Source organism: Xyrauchen texanus, chromosome 31, assembly GCF_025860055.1.
Source record: "Xyrauchen texanus isolate HMW12.3.18 chromosome 31, RBS_HiC_50CHRs, whole genome shotgun sequence".
NCBI classification, from domain to species: Eukaryota; Metazoa; Chordata; class Actinopteri; order Cypriniformes; family Catostomidae; genus Xyrauchen; species Xyrauchen texanus.
Window position 1 is genome coordinate 16,376,433 of NC_068306.1, and position 19,614 is coordinate 16,396,046.

Below are 19,614 nucleotides of genomic sequence, written 5' to 3' on the forward strand. Positions count from 1 at the left end.
CTGTTCTTAAGGCAAGACTTAGCTAGTAGGTTGTAAGTTTTCCGTAAAGTCATGCGTAGTTGCATAATATGACATTTACTTACATTGATCCAATAAGCAGCTTTCAAACGTATACACAGAAGTGTACAAAAGCCGTGAATTTTAGTTTTATCTTGTTACGGTTAATATTCAAACCTCATTTGCGCACGTAACTGTCAGCTATAATAAATGATATTCCCCTTGAAATACGACACGTAATAAAAGTAGATTTAATAAATAACATTGTATATAACATTATTCAGGAACGGTGTCTAAAATTAATAAGGGCAATAAATAATTACTAATACTGGAAAAATTGACATTTTTCATTTGAATATCTTAAATATTTTGTATGGTGATGAAACTTGACACCGGGTGGCGCACCCCAGAATGTGCACCGTTAGAATGATTTCATGACGAAGAGCCATAAAGATTTTTTTTATATATATATATATATATATATATATATATATATATATATATATATATATATATATAATATTCTCTCGTAAATGTAAACGAGTTTAAATATCAACATCATCATATAGGTCTAAAGGATTGAAGTCTGTCATGCAAAACATGAGCTCATCAATACCAGTGAATTTTCACAGTTCTCAATACCAATTTCGATACCACAGAAACAATATGCTAATATGATAATGTGCTATTGTACACATTCCTTTAGCCTAAAGTTAAATTTCAATGTAAATTATACATTGAAAGATATTCATGTTCTTTTTTTATTTTAATAAGTAAAATATTATTATTTTATAATTTTTTTCCAGAATACCATGTTTCAAAGTTTAAATTCATTTCATTATCAAAATGTTGTCTAATCAAAAAAAAAATTCTTACTTTTAAAAACTTTTAACAAGTAAAAAATAGAACAATTACTTCTCAACATACCATTGCATGTTTAAGCAAACATGTATTCAGTACAAAAGCATTTTGTTTGTGATATACTGCTTAATTTTTATTATTATTAAAATCATTATTTATTATTATTATAATAATTATTATTTCTACAGTGAGGATTACAGTTTACTATACAGTTATAATATACGTATGTAGCATATATGTGTGTTATGTAGTTTAACTTCTGCGGATAAACAGTTTACTAAATGGCCCGGTGTGATCAATAAAGCACAAATACTGTGATTTAATTATATAAAAATAATGCTTCAGGGTGGATTAGTGCTCTGGTCTGTCATCTCTCATACAACTAGAGTGATTCTCATAGTGTGTAGTTTCCAGTAGGCATGCACCAATACCACTTTTCTCTTTCGATCCCGATATCGGAAATCTCAGTTTCGGCCGATCCTAGAGTTGTTGTTTTTTATAAGTCATCAGTAGAAAAGAAGCAGTTCTCTCAACTTGAATCTGGACTATAAAGTATTCAGATCTCTTTTTGTTCATTTAGTTGTTAAGATATCAGCTCACATTTTATTCACACAGTTATTTTTTGGAACCCATTCAACTTCAATATTATCGTCATTTGTAAACCAATAATAATATATTATAATAGTAATATATCTCAATCGTGCACCTTTAACTTCTAAACCCTCACACTTTTATTTTGACATTCTGAACTCTCCAGGAAGTCCTGTAAGTGTGTCTGTTTGTAGGCAAGTTCCCAGCAGTTTAATTCACTTCTTATTCAAATTCTGGTCAAATGCACCTCAGGTGTCGTTCTAAATGCATATTATAAGTGAACCAAATTATTGAGCATCTACATCGGAGATGTTGTTCGTGAGTAGAGCTTAAATATTGCACACCGTTGTGAAGGCTAAAAATAGCCATGCGTGTGTGTAAACAGAGCAGCGCCATTCACTGACGCACTGGAGCTGCGCGTGCATTTTATATATTTACTTATTAAAACACAGCCTTTTGGGATTCACAGAGCTATCGCACATCTACAAGTGGCTTTGAATAAAATGTACGAGTCATATGAACTACTTTAATTGTTTTTATGGTTCTTTTATGTCATTTTTTTTAGCTTGACAGTAACGAACATGACTAACACAGTAGATTTCAATTGTAGAAATTCAGAAAGGAAACAAGGCCACCACTTGCGCAACATGAGGGTTGAGCAGTCAAGGGAACCCCGTACAAAAAGCACTGGCCACACCATGCTGGCTGATTGATGATTTAGCGGCTAATAAGAGGACAACATTTGTGTGGGTTTAGATATTTGTCATTTAGCGGTCACTTCACCAAAGCACACTAACTACAGGGAAAAATTGCAGGTTACTCCAAAAGGACTTATGTGATGGGAGAATTTGGCAACACAACAGTTTATAGATCACCTCTCCAAGGTTTGAACAAAGGGGTCAAGGCCCAGCTAGCCCCTGCTAGAGTAAGGAAAAGGGTTAGGGAGGGCCACGCACCAGCCAAGCAACTGCTGTATCAACTTTCTACAGGTATTACAGAACTCCTTTGTTTGAACCTACAACCTTTCAGTTACCAGACCTGAACCACTACGCTAACTCTCAGAAAAGGTATTTGTAGCCATTTGTGGCTCATACCAATAGGCCATGGAGCTCATGATGGTCAGGCCTGTGTCGTCTACGAACACATGGCCCTCTAAATCATCTTGGTAGTGGCTAACCAGGCAACAGTCAGGAGGGGAAGACTGGATGCCTCAGAGCATGTTGGATGGCCATTTGTTTTAAATAAAAGGGGCCGTCACTGTTGTGCTTGGCCAAGCCATCTTGTTTACTCTGGACGGCGCTGTTTTTTATCGTTTCAATTTTTCTTTGTTCATATTCCCACATCTAATTGCTCCTCTTTTCCACTGTCCTGTCGCCTCCAACGTCTTGATCTTCCTGACCTGCTGTCGGACCATAAAGCACGACCGTAAAACAGTTTTTTGTGGAGAGCAAAGCGGCCTGAGAGACACTGCCATTGCTGGAGGCTATCATGGAGGCCCTTGCAAAGAACATTCAAAGAAACCGGCCATTCTGCACAGAAAAACTGTTATTCACATAGGACGTTCAGAACGATAAACAACTAAGTTTTTTTATGTTTTTTGGCAACGTAAAGATGAAGTATGTAATTTTATGTTAAAAATCTCCCATTTCTGATTTCCCAGAAATATTTAAACACTGTGGCTCTGTGGTGCTTTTAAACATTGTTTGTTTGAGAATCTCAACCATCCTAACAGAGCAACACTGACTCATTCAATGGCATGTTATTTTTTTTTTTAAACATATAGTCCAGCACTCAATGGCAGACAAGACGAGTGGGAAGCTCACATCATTTTGACAGATGTCATTCATTTTGCAATCTAGTTTGGTGACACTACTGGCACAGAGATTACACACTTCAGCTTTAACTTATAAGATGAACACTGTTAAAAGTTTGTTTGCTCGCTCTGTCAGCTGTATCTGGGCAAAGAAAGCTTGCGGGACCCTGCCAGAAGATATAAACCTGACATCACCCTGCACAGTTCAACACACATGAACAATGGCACGGGAGGCCAACCACAGCATTCCACAAAACAACAAGCAGAGTCGTCGAGCCCAAACAGACAGATAACATTTTTCTAACGTAAAAAAAAAAAAAAAAAAAAAGTCAGAATTCAAGACCACCTCAGAACAAGCCCCAACAGGCCTCAGGGCACACTCTGGGGGGCTTATCCTTCACAGGATGGGTCAGAAAATTACCTGTGACATAATGGGGGTGAAACAAGTTTGGTTTAACACACATAATTTGAAGTTGTTGACAGTACACTCTGGTTCTAGTTTGAACCAAGGACCTTCTATCTGTGTATGGAGGGGGTTTCAGATGTGCTAGACTACACAAAATCTTCATTACCTGGAACGATGATGATATCCTGAGCCTCCTTGATCATCTCTACCGTCTGTTCCACGTTAACCTCCGTGTGGGTACCTGTGATCTCCATGGGCTTGCCCGTGCCAGTTGATGAGGTACCGTAGCCACCTAGAATTACGCTTACCAGGGAACGGTTCATGGCCTAGTAAGAAGACAACAAGATGCTCATCGTAAGTTGAGTGACCATTACAGTCATGGATTCAGTGAGTCCCTCTTAGAGGAATAAGAAAGTAGTATCATGTCAAAACAGTGATGATCCTGCAATCACCACTATGCTTTGTTTCCATTCACTTTTATTGACATTCATATGAGAAGATTTGTCTTCTAGTGCTGCATACAAAAGTTTGGTGAACTCTTGAATGAGAATCAAACAAGGAGAATTTAAAAGGCCATTTAGTTGGAGGATTTACATTTACATTTATTCATTTAGCTGACGCTTTTATCCAAAGCGACTTACAATTGCTATATATGTCAGAGGTCGCACGCCTCTGGAGCAACTGGGGGTTAAGTGTCTTGCTCAGGGACACATTGGTGTCTCACAGTGGATTCAAACCCGGGTCTCTCACACCAAAGGCATGTGTCTTATCCATTGCGCCACACCACCCCACGATAAAAAAATCTTGTAGTGTACGATGTTCCACAATTCAAATCTGAAGTCATCTGGTGAACGACCACACGGAGCCACAACTGGACCATGAAGAAATAGAGATGGCGAACAAGCGCTCAAAGTGGAGAAAATATGTAACGCCACCCCACCTCCAACTCGCGTCTCAGTCTCCAACTTTCCACCCAAGACTGCACCAAATGCACTCGACCAGTTTGTTTTGAGACTCAAAACAGAGTAGCAACAACATCAATGGCAGAGCTTTGATACATCCGTGTTTGTCTACATCTGACATGCGTCTCCTAGAATGGGGCAGTGCGTTTCCACATGAGTTTGTGATGGGATCAACTTAACAGCAAAAGAGATTCTCAGTCGTAAAATTTGATGCCCAGTTTTTGTCTGTAGCCATTTACATAGTCGGAAAGTATGGGATACCTAGCACTATTAGATTCTGTTCATATATAAGAAGTGGTGTAGAGTAATCAATCCTAAAAACCGCCTTTCTTTATCCGAGCGGATGAAGAAATTTGTCTACTGATAAAAAAAAAAAACGAACTACATGTCAGGAGTTCACTGGCATTTTGGAGCTGATGTGTGAATGGCCGCAAAACAGAAAAAGGACAGAATTCGTTGTATGTGTGAATAGCAGATACATTTACCAGTCAAGACAATCTAAAAACGTTACTGCAATTTATGATGTTGCATGTGTGACACATGCAGTGACTTTTTCACTTGATATCGGTAGTTTTTGTACTGTGTGAAGTTGTTAGTGGCCATTCCTACTGCTATCGCTATAATGTTATTGGTGGACTGCACGTCTGGCCATGTCTTTTGAAAATCTTATCACTGATGAGGCATTTTGCCAGTTAAATTAAGATATCGCTCTACTTTGACAAGGATTCAGTTTTCTTGTCCATAAAATAGCACATTCTTCAGGGGAGTGTGATTTTATTTAACCTGCAGCAGTGCTAAAAGCATCATATCATAATTAAGTTGAATGATCCATCAAGGATCAAATCAAGCTCACTCAGACTGTCCATGCATCGTTTTTATTATATCCGTGCATGTGGTTACGAACGAATCATATACAACAGTGAAAGTCTTGCCTGCACTCGAATCTATTATCTCAAAGAGACTACTGACGACATGAGCTCCACTGACACCCTCTTCACTCCTATTGGTTGTTGCTCCCGAAAGTCCCTCCAAATTTGCATAGTTAAACTCGTGTCACCGGGAGTCGCCAGCTTTCTTTGAAAATGAATGAGAACTGGTTGCTTTGTTGCTGAAAGTTTCTGCATGTGTGTACGGGGCTTTATGATCTCAAGCTGACTTGATCAGCAATGGTAAGAAGTTATAACATATTTGGTGTGTTGCAGGAAACTGAAGTAGATGGAATTTTAACATTTCAAATTTATTATAAAAAGGACAGTTCAGACTATGAATTCATTATGAATTGACTATAAAATGTTCACCAGTGACGGACCATTAAATTCACTTTAAGTTGCTAAATTGCTTAGCAACTTCAATAAGCTACGATTAGGATTATTAACAAGATTACTTGTCAGAATGGTTTATACTCATGATTAATAATAAACTTAATTGTTTATTGAAAACTGGCGTCTTATTTTACTGCCGTTACTGTAATTTTATAAAAGGCACTCACACCCAATATTCTTTCTTCCATCATGGCTTTTTGCATCAATTACACAATTAATAATTTATTCAAAACAGAAGCCCTGTAGCACAACCTTATATCCTGTTGCTCAAATTCATTGCGTGATCCGAATTTATTTCACATGCTTAAAGGCTATCGTGACATTTGCAGTGTGTGCCAGCAGCCAGGCAATCAAAATGAACCAGAAGAATTGGCAGGACAAGCAAGAATAAAAAGGGTACATAAAAAATAAGACCACTTGTTCATCCGTAAAGAAAACCATAGTCTCGGATTCCCGAATCCCACATGGGTGGGAGTCATTATAAAAGGAACATCTAGTCTTTGGGGTCATGGCATTTGGTGAAACTTGGCTTTCAGAGATGACCAACCTAAACTGGTACAAACCACTTCACAGAGACTTAGACAGACAGTCGTAAGGAGAGGACACTGTGAACTAGGGTTGAAGATCGAGAACCTGTTATTCGGAGGTGGTTCCATTTGTTTTATACTGGAAGTAACTAATCGTCATGACGTCTATTTCCTGTGAAATCTACAGCACCACAACAAAAGAAATGCTGTTATTTTAGTGAGTTGTGGGCTTGCGGTCTGAATTAAAGTGGTCCAATTTGCAAATGAATGACTGTTTTGAGACAGTTCTTTTCAATGAATCGTTCAAAATGACTCACAGATGAACGTATCGATCTAAAACGGTCCACTTAAGAAATCAGCCGTAGCAGTTAATGAATTAACATCTGACTCACTTATTGCTTTCGACACAAAATGAACCAAGAACTCTTTTCTTTGTTTTCATGATGGACTTAAATTTCTGTAATTACTGAAAAGTTGTTTACAACATGTAGTTATAGATACACAAAAAAAAATTGTACTTTAAAAATTAGTTACCAAAATAGTATTTTGTCATAAAAAAATTCTTGGTTTAAAATACATATTAACAAAATATTGTAAATGTTCTCATATTTAAGATCTATTTGGTGCTTTTTAAAAAGTACCGGTACTTGGAATCGGTAATGGTAAAGGAAATAATTTAGTATTATTGGAATAACAACCAGACTCCTTTAAATTTCTTATGACTCCAATTCCAAGAGTGCACTTACCACACACATGATGTAGGAGAGGATGGCTCCAGAAGAACCGATGAGGGCACCCACTATGGTTAGCAGGTTGTTATTGAGAAGGAAGCCTTCAGCGCACAGGGCCCAACCAGAATAGCTGTTTAGCACAGTGATAACCACGGGCATGTCGGCCCCTCCGATGGCTGCTGTTAGGGTCAAGCCCTACAAAGAGGGCAAGAGCAGGGTCACAAAAAGAGGGAGAAAAAGAAGAAAACGGTGGAGATCAAAGGTTACGGCGATGACAAGTGAGCAAAGCAAACAGTAACTCGATTCCGTAATTTAAACCAAAAAAGACCAAAGAAGCAAGTTTGAGGAATGACCATTTTTTAAATGTACTTGCACTGTTCACTGTTCGTTTACAGACTGGTGATGAGACAAATAGGAAATGCGATCTAGAACACAGCACTATAACACATTTCACACAGATTTGGTTGCAATGGGCTTCAATTAAGGCATGAGGTATTTGTCAAAACACAGTATAAATTTCACTTTCCCGTGATATCATCCCTGTATTATTAAACAACATGCGTTCCTCAGGGAACAGACTTAAAGCCAGCTACCAAACATTATGTAAAGAAATACGCTCAAAACAAGCAGAAAGACGGTGACTTGAATAATATCGAATCACTGTAAAATGAGCCAGACACCATACAGCAGGTGATTGTTTATCTTTATAGGAGGTAAAATGAGCTGCATGTCAGTTTCCTGATTATTGACAAATGATGAAAGCTCCTTGACGCCAATGTTTACTGACACTCAGAGCTTTCCCTAAAATGTTTATGATTTTTGTTTACTTTTTATCTGTTGTCTGTAATTATACACTTTATATTATGAAGATAATAATATTATGTTATAATTCCAATTTTATATATAAAAATAAATAAATTAGCTTTTATGAGTTCCAACAACAACAATGTAAAAGTAAAATTTACCAAAACTAAAGTTTTGAAGTATTTAAAAATATTTTGATATTGAAATAATTTTTCCATGTCATTCTAAAGTTTTTAAATCCTTAAGGAAATTATATATCCCTATTTTATTATTAGATTTATATATTCAAAATATGTAAAAAAGACTTCTTAAGGTGGATGGAGCACACATGCACCTTAAGAAATATCAAATTTGACAATTAATCATGAAAGCCTTGAAAAAGACAATTCATTGTCATAAAACAGACCTTGTCAAGGGTAATTTCTTACCATATAGCGGAACCAAATGGAATCAACCTACTTTTTCATCTCAATCAACCTAAAAGCCCCCCTCATATATTAAGAGGGCATAGAAGCATTTTGAAATACAAAAATATACCAAAGCCTTTACATTGGATTGGAATTCATTTATGTGCATTGTGTAGGTCATTCTGCTCCACATATCAGCATCGGCCAGAACAACAAAAAGTTAATTGGTCGACCACTCATTTACACCACAGTAAGAACCCAAAAAGGCCCATAAAGGAAAGTTTGAACCCCCCATAAAAGCCACAGCACTCGAGTCATGATATATTTAAACAAATATGACATGGAGCTTTTGGAGGTGAATGCCTCACCATGACTGCAGACAGTGCTGAGACAGAGCCCAGGCAGGTTATGCCAGTGGTATAGCTGGGATCAAGCATGTAGGGAATCATTCCGCCCACACTAGCTGCCATGAGGGTGGCGTTCAGAGCATGACGACCAGGAAGCATAAGGGGAGCAGAGTTCAGGAGTCCTGTATGGGGAGGAAACAAATATTAGCATGTTAAGAACTGTGTTTAATGAATTTCAGCACAGACATCATAGCCAGGCCAAAGAATAAAATATGTTTTCATTCCTGTCATAAATGGAGCAGGTTCACCATAAATTCCTAGTCTTTTATTGAAATTAAATTGGAGAGGGCAGCTGTTATTTTTTCCCTGCATACACTTGTAACAATAAAAAATAGCAGAGAAGAGCATAGGGGAAAAAAGGGACCAGAATCTCCATATTTCTAACTGCCACAGGTTTATGGGTAATGGGACTATGGGATGAAACAGTCTATGAGAAATGGAAACAACAATAACCATCTTTAAACTGAAATTAAACACCTGCCTTCTGAGAAGATAAATATATAACATCAGACACTTTACAAGAATTGGAACACATATTAAAGATTAGGAGCATGATAAAAATGTCTGTAAAAGAAACAAAACATAATTTTTAGCCATAGATTTTTATCAGGGTTCCCGCTCTTTTCAAGGCAAAATGTTCCAGGACATTTACTGGACATTTTGGGCTCCATTTAAAGAGCGCAGCATTTTAAGTGCAGCGCTATGCGATACGCAGGTGGAAAGCCTCCCATTGAGCTCAATGAAACGCTGCGTGATCATGAGGAAGGATTACATCAAGATGTAGATTGGAATGCAGGTGCGGAATTTATATAAATAAAACAGTCTTCTACTCCTCTTTCGCCTTTGCTGTGATTACCCCACCGCATGCCGTTTCTGGCATGCCAGTGATTACCCCTCTGCTTGCCAATGCTGGCACGCATGCCATAGGTTGCTGGCCCCTGGTATGCACTATATATAATATAATTTTCATAAAGTAACGTAATTACTTGAGTAGGTTTTTAATCAAACTACTTTTCTTTTAATTGAGTAATAATATTTCTCAGTTCTTCTACTTGTACTCAAGTGAATTATTTCTTCAGTCGCAGTAATTTAACTTAAGTAAAAACAATCAGTACTCTTTCCACCACTGGTGATGCATCAATTAGCATGACCATGGTTTTGGCATTTTCGTGCAACCCCAAAAAACTAGTAGACTGTATCGGTTATGAACAAATAATAGCCTAAACACATTTAGAAACTTTAAATACAATTGTCACTGTTCAAATAATAATGGTATGTATATTTTAGTAAATATATCAGTTACCACTGTAAAATTGTGATATATTATTAAAAACATTTTAGTGTGATGTGTAATTTGAAAAACCTTTATTTTGGCACATAGCAAAATGAAGCTCTTTTTTTAAATCAGTGCTGTTCATAATGTCAGGCTATCTAACTGTTTGCAATGTTTGGCTTCCTCTTTAGTGCTTTAAACAAAATAATTCTCACTAGATTTCAAATGTGTCAAATCAGTTTTATGGTTTGCGGCAAGATATCGAGAGAAGCCTGGTTGGTGTGTGCGCACTCCAGACAGTAGATTGGTGCAGAGTAGATCACTGGTGCGAGTGGTTCGTTGATGGCTCAAGCACACTTTCGCGAAAACCAGACTTCAATCACACCGAGTCAATATCACGCTGCAGATGATAAGCATATTTAACACGTATAAAGTGTTGAACGTCATCTTATCAATTTGCCTACATTTTCAATGGAGGTACAGCCATGGCATTGTTCTTTCCCTGATGTCTGCGACCCAATCTGAGCAGACCTGTGACTGCTATTGTCAAACACACTTTTGCTGGAAAATGTCCACATGCGGTGCAAAACATTACTGGTTGGTTTGTAATTTTCAACCCATTCTTACTGATGATTCCAAGACAAATCGCAAGTCATTTCAAACAATTTATCAAAACTTCATCCATGTTAGCCAGCTAGATATTGGTGACAATCAGCAGAATTTGCAACAACATTAAATGCATCACAGAAAACCAAATGTAAGTTTGCAAAGCAGTAAAACACAAGACCAACAAATGTAATATGTAATGACAACACATCTCCAGCCCGAATGAGCTCATCACAGTTCTGTCAACTGGTCCCAGGCCAGCAGGTCATTCTTAATGTCGAGCTCTGTTTAGTGGACACAGTGTGCTGTTTGGGAACACGATGAGTGAAAGGAGGGAAATTAGGGTCAGAAGTTCTTGGAAATGAGAAGGCACTCTCTCAAGCTGGTTTGATTAGCACTTTAAACAAAGGTTCACAACTGCATGTCATGTTGTGAAAGTGCACATTTAGCAGCTGTTAGCGCTCTATAAACGATAGTAATATGTACAAGACATATCATCAGCACAAGTACTGTATGTGTGAAAAACTCAGGAGCCGTATCAATAACTCTCCCAACTTTCGCATCTGTCTCTCAACAAGTTTGTGATACAGTTGGATTGGACAATATACCGTATTCAACCATCTCCTACGCAACTTTCAATGATGCTAGAAAGAGAAACACAAACAAGCATAAAAATAAATAGGTGTTTAATCTTCTTTATAAGTGCGGGCCTCCAGGATTTAGAGGGATGGTAGAGGTGGTGGAATGGGAAAGCTCCTGAAGATAATGTGTTCCAGCTTTGAGGGACAAATGGAAAATGACTGGGGGGGTGGAGGGACTAATTAGTGCCAAATTCTGAGATGTTCCGCCTGGCCAAGATTTAAACACAAGGCATATGTGGCACCGGTGAGTCGGCGAGTTAACAAACAGAGGCCACACTAGACAATGAAGATCTGGACCGCACGTTCAACATTGAGGAACTCTGCCCTCAAATATCTGAGGAGTGATCGAAATGAACACAGGATAACTGGTAGTAATCTTGGAAGTACATTGGAAATACTGCACAGTACCTTTTTTAAGGGTAGCAAGAAAGGGTGTCACGATGGTCAACTAGTCATCAAACAACTGACTAGTGAAATAGTGTGTTTGACTAGTTTAACTAGATTTATTTTTTTACCCAGGTTTTGATATTTTAATGGGGTGCTTTAATTAGAATGCTGTGCTTTAGCTGTAAAAACTATTTTCCCCGTAATACCCTCTCGGCAAAGTGGTCTTTTAATTCATCCCCTTGAAAAATACCACTCTACAGCATCTAACCCTAACCTTGAGACAGACATCTTTGGTCATTGCATTGTGACTTGCACTCTTTTTGAGCATTCTGCCATGAGAGTTGTGTTAAAGGTGGTGTAGATTTAAAAATAGTTCAACACATCTTGAGAACCCTGCATTCTCTTACATTCCGTTGCACTCGTCTAGCTGTTTTAAAACACAAGAAAGTGTCTTATGCAAAGGCTCCCTTTAATCAGGCTAAGTGAACCTGAAACCAGTGTAATTATATAGGATGTCCCTAAGGCGATTAAGTCAGAAGTAGTTTAGGGTAACCAACCGGTCCATTACGAATATATGAAGCTTTCACATTTTTGGAGACAAATGCAGAGGATCAAACTTCCATATCAGCAACAAAAGCAAATTATGTTAAATGATAAAAGCAAATAAGACCTTGAAGTTTGCCATAAGCCACCAGAGAGCCACTAAAGGTGACTCCACCAATGTAGGTCCCAAGGTAGGCCACGATCTTGGTGAAGTTGGCTGCAGGATCAGTTGCAAAGTGGGGGTACTCCACCATGTACTCTGCCACGCAGGTGAGCACAGCCGCCATACCCACCAGACTGTGGAAAGCAGCTACGAGCTGTGGCAGATCTGAGATCTGGATCTTCTTGGCAATGGCCAAACCTGCAAAGGTAAAGAGAACAAGAAGCAGAGAATTTAGGCATGCTGGTAAACATCCGATGTAGCGGTGTGTGTGTTGATTCATGTCTGGAGTGCAGGTTGGGGGAGGGGTGTGCAGAGGGCATGTTTGGGGTGGGCTGAGGCCTCCGGCTGGAAGTTAGCATCTGGAATCAAGCAGACATTTGGTTTGAGCTAGGGCAAATCAGGATGGTTTAAACTCCGTTCCAGCAGGTTTCCAGGAATAATTAGCAATTTAGATTAGACAAAACTGGCTACAAAGAGCGATCCCGTGCTGTGTGACTCACACGACCTGATGACCATTACCTGGGGTTGTGGGGCAAATCACTAGGTCATTTCCAATTTACATACACACACTCTGAGATTCAAAAGGCCTCTGACTCAAGAGTAACAAACACACATACTCACCGGCACTGCCACCCACAGCCATGGCTGCACTCATCTGTGCCATAAGCTCAGGAGAAGGTTTCAACACGCCAAATGTGGCAGCAATGCCACCGGCCACTCCGATCATGCCCAGGGCGTTACCGAGACGGGCTGTGGACTGGTTGGACAGACCACCCAGAGCCCCCACGCAGCACAACCCAGAACCCAAGTACATCATCTGCACAAAGAGAAAAAGGTTTACAGGAAGTGAAGATATACTGCATAACCCCAAAAAAGCACAGTTATGATTATTTTTATCTATTGACACTCCTTGTTTTCAAGGGGAAGGGACTTTAAAATATTATGTTGTAAAATGGGGGGCCTTGAAGTAACACTGACCAAAGTGACGCTCTCTTACCTGCTCAATGTTGTAGCCGGTTTGAAGAGCCACCCCATAGCCACCAACAAACAGACCAGCAGGAAGAAGATACAAGTAGTTGTACTCTGGAGGATCAGTGGGCCGCTTGAACATGTCCAACATCCTCTGAGTGACCAAGAAACCACCTGATTAAACAAATAGATGGTAAGATCACACTTATCAGGTTTATGCTGTCATTCTAAGCTTTGTATGTTTCAATATGAAGTCAGCTGGGGGTGTTTACCTCTTTTCAATACTTTATCAATATTCTTGTCAAAAATCTATATATTTATGTCACATATTTCCCATTCACATTTGTGGCACTAAAATGTGTGTAAAACTAAATGTACAGCCGCATTAGGTCAAGTTCATCTATTTTTTTAACTGGAACTGACGTGCCTATGCTCTACACTACTATGGTTGTGCGACGAAGTAAAAAAGGAAGCGCAAAGCACAAATAATTCAATTAATTAGAAACGACTGCAATATCTCAGTTTTCATTTGTAATATGCTACATTGAAAGAATCACATATTATTCTATCACCACACATATGTCGAAATAATATTGTATCAGCAGACCCCTGATTATTTTATTTAAACTTGTGTAAAACATCCTAATTGAGGAGTCACTAAATGATTCCATGATTAATGAGGGGAGTCACTCATCGGCTGCTCATTAGTGAAGTATTTTTAAACTGCTATGTGATTACATTTACGTTCCTTTTCCTGGCTTGCACCATCTGACCAAAGCAACTTACTAGGACGATTACCAAACCAAAGCTTTTCATTTCAAACTCAGAAGGATATCCAGTTTCACTCAAACCTTGGCGACCCATTCCTCGGAGGATTCCATTAAAATACTTGAACTCAGAAGTAAATGCACTCAGACTGTCGAACACAATGTATACAGCATTTAAAAGAATGTTCCGTTTTCCCACAATTAAATAAGAGGGATATCCAGACATCATAGCCGGGCCAAAGAATAAAATATGTTTTCATTCCTGTCATAAATGGAGCAGGTTCACCATAAATTCCTAGTCTTTTATTGAAATTAAATTGGAGAGGGCAGTTGTTATTTTTTCCCTGCATACACTTGTAACAATAAGAAATAGCAGAGAAGAGCATAGGGAAAAAAGGGACCAGAATCTCCATATTTCTAACTGCCACAGGTTTATGGGTAATGGGACTATGGGATGAAACACAGTCTATGAGAAATGGAAATAACAATAACCATCTTTAAACTGAAATTAAACACCTGCCTTCTGAGAAGATAAATATATAAATTCAGACACTTTACGAGAACTGGAACACATACTAAACATTAGAGCATGATAAAAATGTCTGTAATAACCTAGTAGCATGCCACTAAATCACTAACACACCATGTGACCTGGCTGGGTGTCTTGGCCCACCGGACCAGCATTTCAGATGTAGAATTCAACAGGATGGAGGGGTCACTGGATTCGGGATGGCATTTTGGCCACCTGCCCATTCAAATCCATTTTTCTCCTTTTCCTCCTTAATGGCCTTTCTGGTTGTTTTTGAGCAGACTGATTTATGAAAGGCCAAGGCACTTTCAACCAAAACTGCCACGCTGATTTCCTGTTTCAGGTGTGAAGTTTGCCTGCTCCACCCAGACTAAACCATTCCACCTAGAGTGAAGGGAATATGCCACTCTTCTCTTGAACACAAGATGCAGGGCTGCCAGAGAGCACAGGGCAGCAGAAGTACAGAGCACTCCCCAGCTGGCATCTGTAATCTTACTAAACTTCCAGACTTTTATATTTTAAGCCAAGTACACACTACAAGGCTCATTGCCCTTTGATGTTTTAAGACTCCTACAAAATGCCCTGATCCCAGCTAGAGACACGACACAATGGTCAAAGATGTCTATCTAGTGCACGTTTACATAGAAAAACACCTCTTAAAGAGTTGGCTTGAGCAATGTTTTATCTTTTCTTTTACTGTTGCCAGGTATGGGATCATGTGTTGTGTGCACTCACCAGCAATGTTGACAGAAGAGATGAAAGCAGCCAGGACAGCCAGGGTCTCGGCTGTGTTGCTGGGGAGGTATTCACCACCCATGAGGGAGAGGCCACCAACAGCTGTCAAGCCTGCAAACACATGCAGACACTGCTAGTTCATGGGAGATAAAGGCTGTGCACACAAATTTAAATAACTTGCTAGAACTGTTGACTAATAAAGCGCATACTGGAAAACATCTGGTCAATTTGGCACATTTCATGGAAATTGTATCTGCTGCAGGATTTGCTTTAATCCAAGTGAGAAAAACAAGACATCCTATAGTTAGTGTTGCAGTAATCTTCTGTGCTTAAAATATTACACTACAATGTGACATACAATAATGACTAAATAGGTGTTCTTATACTTAAAGGGAAAGTTCTGTCATTCCCCTCATGTTGTTCCAAATCCCCATGACTTTCTTCCATGGAACATAGAAAGGAGACAGAATTTTATACTCAATCACCATTCGTGTTAATTGTAAGTGAAAGGTGACTAAAACGAACAACATTCTCCCAAGAAACCTTTTTGTTGTCGTTTTCAACAGAAAAGAGAAATTAATTTGGGTTTGGTTTATTACATTATTCATATTATGGGCAACCTTTAAAGCAGGGGTATTCAATAGGCGGACACTTCAATCCGTACCGAAATCTAAATCTTAGTGCTAGATATCGGACACCTGGCTTGGCTAAGTGATTGTGTGAGCATACATGTAGACACGCGGAGAAATATTTCTCTCTAAAATGGGAATAAAGCACTAATTCTTGGTCTCTGCATGACATGAGGTGCCGCAAAAAACCTGATGTTAGGAGCCTTTTTATAATAAAAAAAACATTGTTCCAATTTTGTGAAAATCAGAGATGTCATCGTGGATGGCAAGGAAAGCCTATTTATACTTTAAGCAAGTAGTATTTTAATGCTTCGCTGTTATGTAAATTGTTTGTTTGTTCATAGATTCTCACTTTAAGGAAAAATGGTCAATTCAGACAAACATTTTTATACATTTTCTCTCAGGGGAAATCCCTACAAAAGTCCTCCTATATCCCATACACATTCTATATATATTCTGAATGTAAAAATATTTAAAAACAAAAACTGTACTGCTGATATTCAGATTGAAGAGACTATTTTAACTGTTTAGGATTTACTATTTATTTATTTATTTACATAGTAGGCTTCTATTGCTGCCAATGTGGCAAGTTATAAAAACAATATTATATAATTTCATAGCCATATGACTACTGACACCATGTACGCTACATATTATCCAGACCTCTGCTGGGAAGGAAATGTAGAGACCGGATCTCATAACTTTAATTTATACCCCTGCTTTAAAGGAATAGTTCACCCAAAAATGAAAATTCTCTTGATTTACTTGCCCTTATGCTATCCCAGATGTGTATGACTTTCTTTCATCTGCTGAACTCAAATTAAGGTTTTTAGAAGAATTTCTCTACTCTGTAGGTCCACACACTGCAAGTGAATGGATGCCAAATAAACTCCAAAAATCACAAAAGTCAGCATAAAATTATCCATAAGACTCCAGTGGTTAAATCGATGTCTTCAGAAGGGATATGATAAGTGTGGGTGAGAAACAGGATCACTTTAAAATTCTTCATCTTGTGTTTTTGGTGATTCATATTCTTCATGCATACCGCCCCCTACTGGGCAAGGAGACAAATTTCAAGCAAAAAGGACTTAAATATTGATCCGTTTCTCACCCACACCTATCATATCACTTCTGAAAATATGGATTAAAAACACCGGAGTCCCTTTTGGATTACTTTTGACGCCTTTGTGCTTTTTGGAGCGTCAAACTTTTAGCTCCTATTCACATTGTATTCACATGGACCAACATAGCTGAATTATTCCTCTAAAAATCTTCATTCGTATTCTGCAGATATCTGTGATGGCATGAGGACGAGTAAATGAGAGAATTAAAATTTTTGGGTGAACTGTCTCTTTAAGTACATAATTTTCCACCAGTGAGATCCTTACATTTTATTTTGGAACCTAAAAAAACTGGTTGCAGACCAAAAAAGGTTGAGATCCCCTGTATCCCCTGCAATATGCTTCATGCTGGTTCAGTGCTCGCAGTGCTCAAAACAAGTCATTTGTAACTCGTTTTGATCGGTGATTAACAAGAGCAACACTGGAATCCCAAAGGGAAATCTGATAAGAATCACCTCTTTAAAATCACTTTGAAATGCTTCTGAAGTGTCGACTCTTGACTGAACAAACCTGATGTGGCCCTGTTAGTTAGTGGTCTCTTAAGTCAATGAGGTTTGTAACTGTTGCTAAGCATTTCCTAATACTTGGCAATTCCGAAGTTACAATTGATCACAAACTAGATTCATGAGCCAAGTGCACTCTACCACAATGCTGCAGGAAATGCAACAGAAAATTTGTAAACCACCGCAGGCATGCACCACCACACACATGCAGAAATCTGGATATCTGTATTAAAAAAAAAAACCCTCAGATATAAAATAAAAGACGTTTGAGACCATTTGAAATGTACAAGCAGATTTTGTTTTATCCTAATTTTCTATTATTCCAAGCTGGATAAAATTTCAGACTGTCTGTGCCATCAAAGATCCACCATGATGATCAAAGATGGTGAAAGCTATGAGGTATTTGGAAAGAGGGGCTTTTTTAAGCAATGACACATTCAGTGAGTCATGGTCATATTGCCTAAATGGACCCAAAACCAATATCCAATAGCCTAACTTCATCCACAAGATTCCTTAGATCAGATCTTCAAATGTTCAAATAGTCCTGTATTGATATATGGAGACAGTAGATAACTCTGATTCACCTGTTTCAGGTAGATTAAAGAGCTTGAGAGGAACTCTACTCCATCAAGAGCAAAATCAAAAGTAACTTTATGCTTCTGGAAAAGTTCTCCCACACTTTCAATGAGGGACAGAAATTCCACATTAGTGTCTTAACGTCTCGGTAACTTTTTGTGTGAGCTTTATTACTTCTGGCACAGTAATAAGCAAATCCCACAATGGACTCACATTTCCAGTCCTGTGAAAGACACAAAGTTCAATAAGTTTCAAATATGTAGCGTTAACACCTCATACACATATAAGACAAGGTGAAAAAGCAAGAGACTGTCTCCACAAGACTAATAAACGAATTCAAAAGGAACTGTGCAGTAGGTCGAAAAGAAATAATTGCTTCAGTTGATTCCCCAACACTCTCAATCTAAAGTTTACAGCTCTCTTGACATAAACGACTCTTTAATGTAGACCACCAAATACTTGTTAAAAAAAGGAAACCTTTTCTAGACTTAAGGCCTGGCTGATGGTTACATCCTCTACTTCATTAGACTACTGAAGCCTGGGCTCTCACATCTAGATTAATGAAGAACTTAATGGGTGGGCTACCTCAGCCTGTCAAAAGACACTAACTCAATGGTGGGAAGAAGAAAAATAATTAAATCTCCTTTAGGTGCATTAGGTGACATTTTCTGCTCATTAAAGCAAGTGGGAAATTCACACCCACTTGAGAACCCCCTGTAGCTGAAGGGAAAACTCTGATGTAGAGGAAAAAAAAAAAAAGCAAAAAAAAAAAATAAAATTTTTTAGATACCAAAGAAAACCATTTTTTTCTTTTTGAAGCACTTTCATAACTACAGCCAGGCTAACTTTGGACAAAAATATTGTGGCATTACTGGCATACATGGAAAACTTTCCACCTTTCACTGCAGCAACTGATACTTCGTTTCTTTAGTAGGAGCTTCATTAGTAGGCTTATGTAGGATGACCTTAGAATATTATACGGTTTCAGTTGATAATTTACCGTAAGTCAAGATAAAAACACAACTATCAACCCATTTTACTTCCATAATGTCACATTTTCAAGTGAAATTGAATGAGTAAATAAAAAAATTTTGACAGGACTTATCCATCGGGAGTTGATTGGATTTATAAAAGTGGGTGTTCCATACCAAACCTGAGCCAGGCTTTAAAGTCAAAATTGCAAACCAATAGCTTGGATAGCCTAAGTGACTGGCACTACTTTCCTTTTCCATTTAATGCACAGAGGCAGAGCAAGATCATTTAGACAGATTACAAAAGACAAACTTTCTTTTTCCTTTGGAATGACATACACTGATAAATAATGCAGAATACAACCAGGAATGT

General features: G+C 38.3%; 1 protein-coding gene across 1 annotated transcript in view; it reads right to left on the reverse strand.

Annotated features, from left to right (window-relative positions):
* The window catches only part of nnt (nicotinamide nucleotide transhydrogenase), a 62,814-nt gene that overhangs the window by 11,956 nt on the left and 31,244 nt on the right, over positions 1-19,614 (reverse strand). The window contains exons 12-18 of the mRNA XM_052100746.1: positions 15,442-15,552; positions 13,439-13,584; positions 13,063-13,258; positions 12,406-12,639; positions 8,790-8,950; positions 7,226-7,405; positions 3,835-3,994 (exon numbers count right to left, since the gene is read on the reverse strand). Of these exons, the coding sequence (XP_051956706.1) occupies positions 3,835-3,994; positions 7,226-7,405; positions 8,790-8,950; positions 12,406-12,639; positions 13,063-13,258; positions 13,439-13,584; positions 15,442-15,552 (1,188 nt within the window). The remainder of the gene's footprint in view (positions 1-3,834; positions 3,995-7,225; positions 7,406-8,789; positions 8,951-12,405; positions 12,640-13,062; positions 13,259-13,438; positions 13,585-15,441; positions 15,553-19,614) is intronic.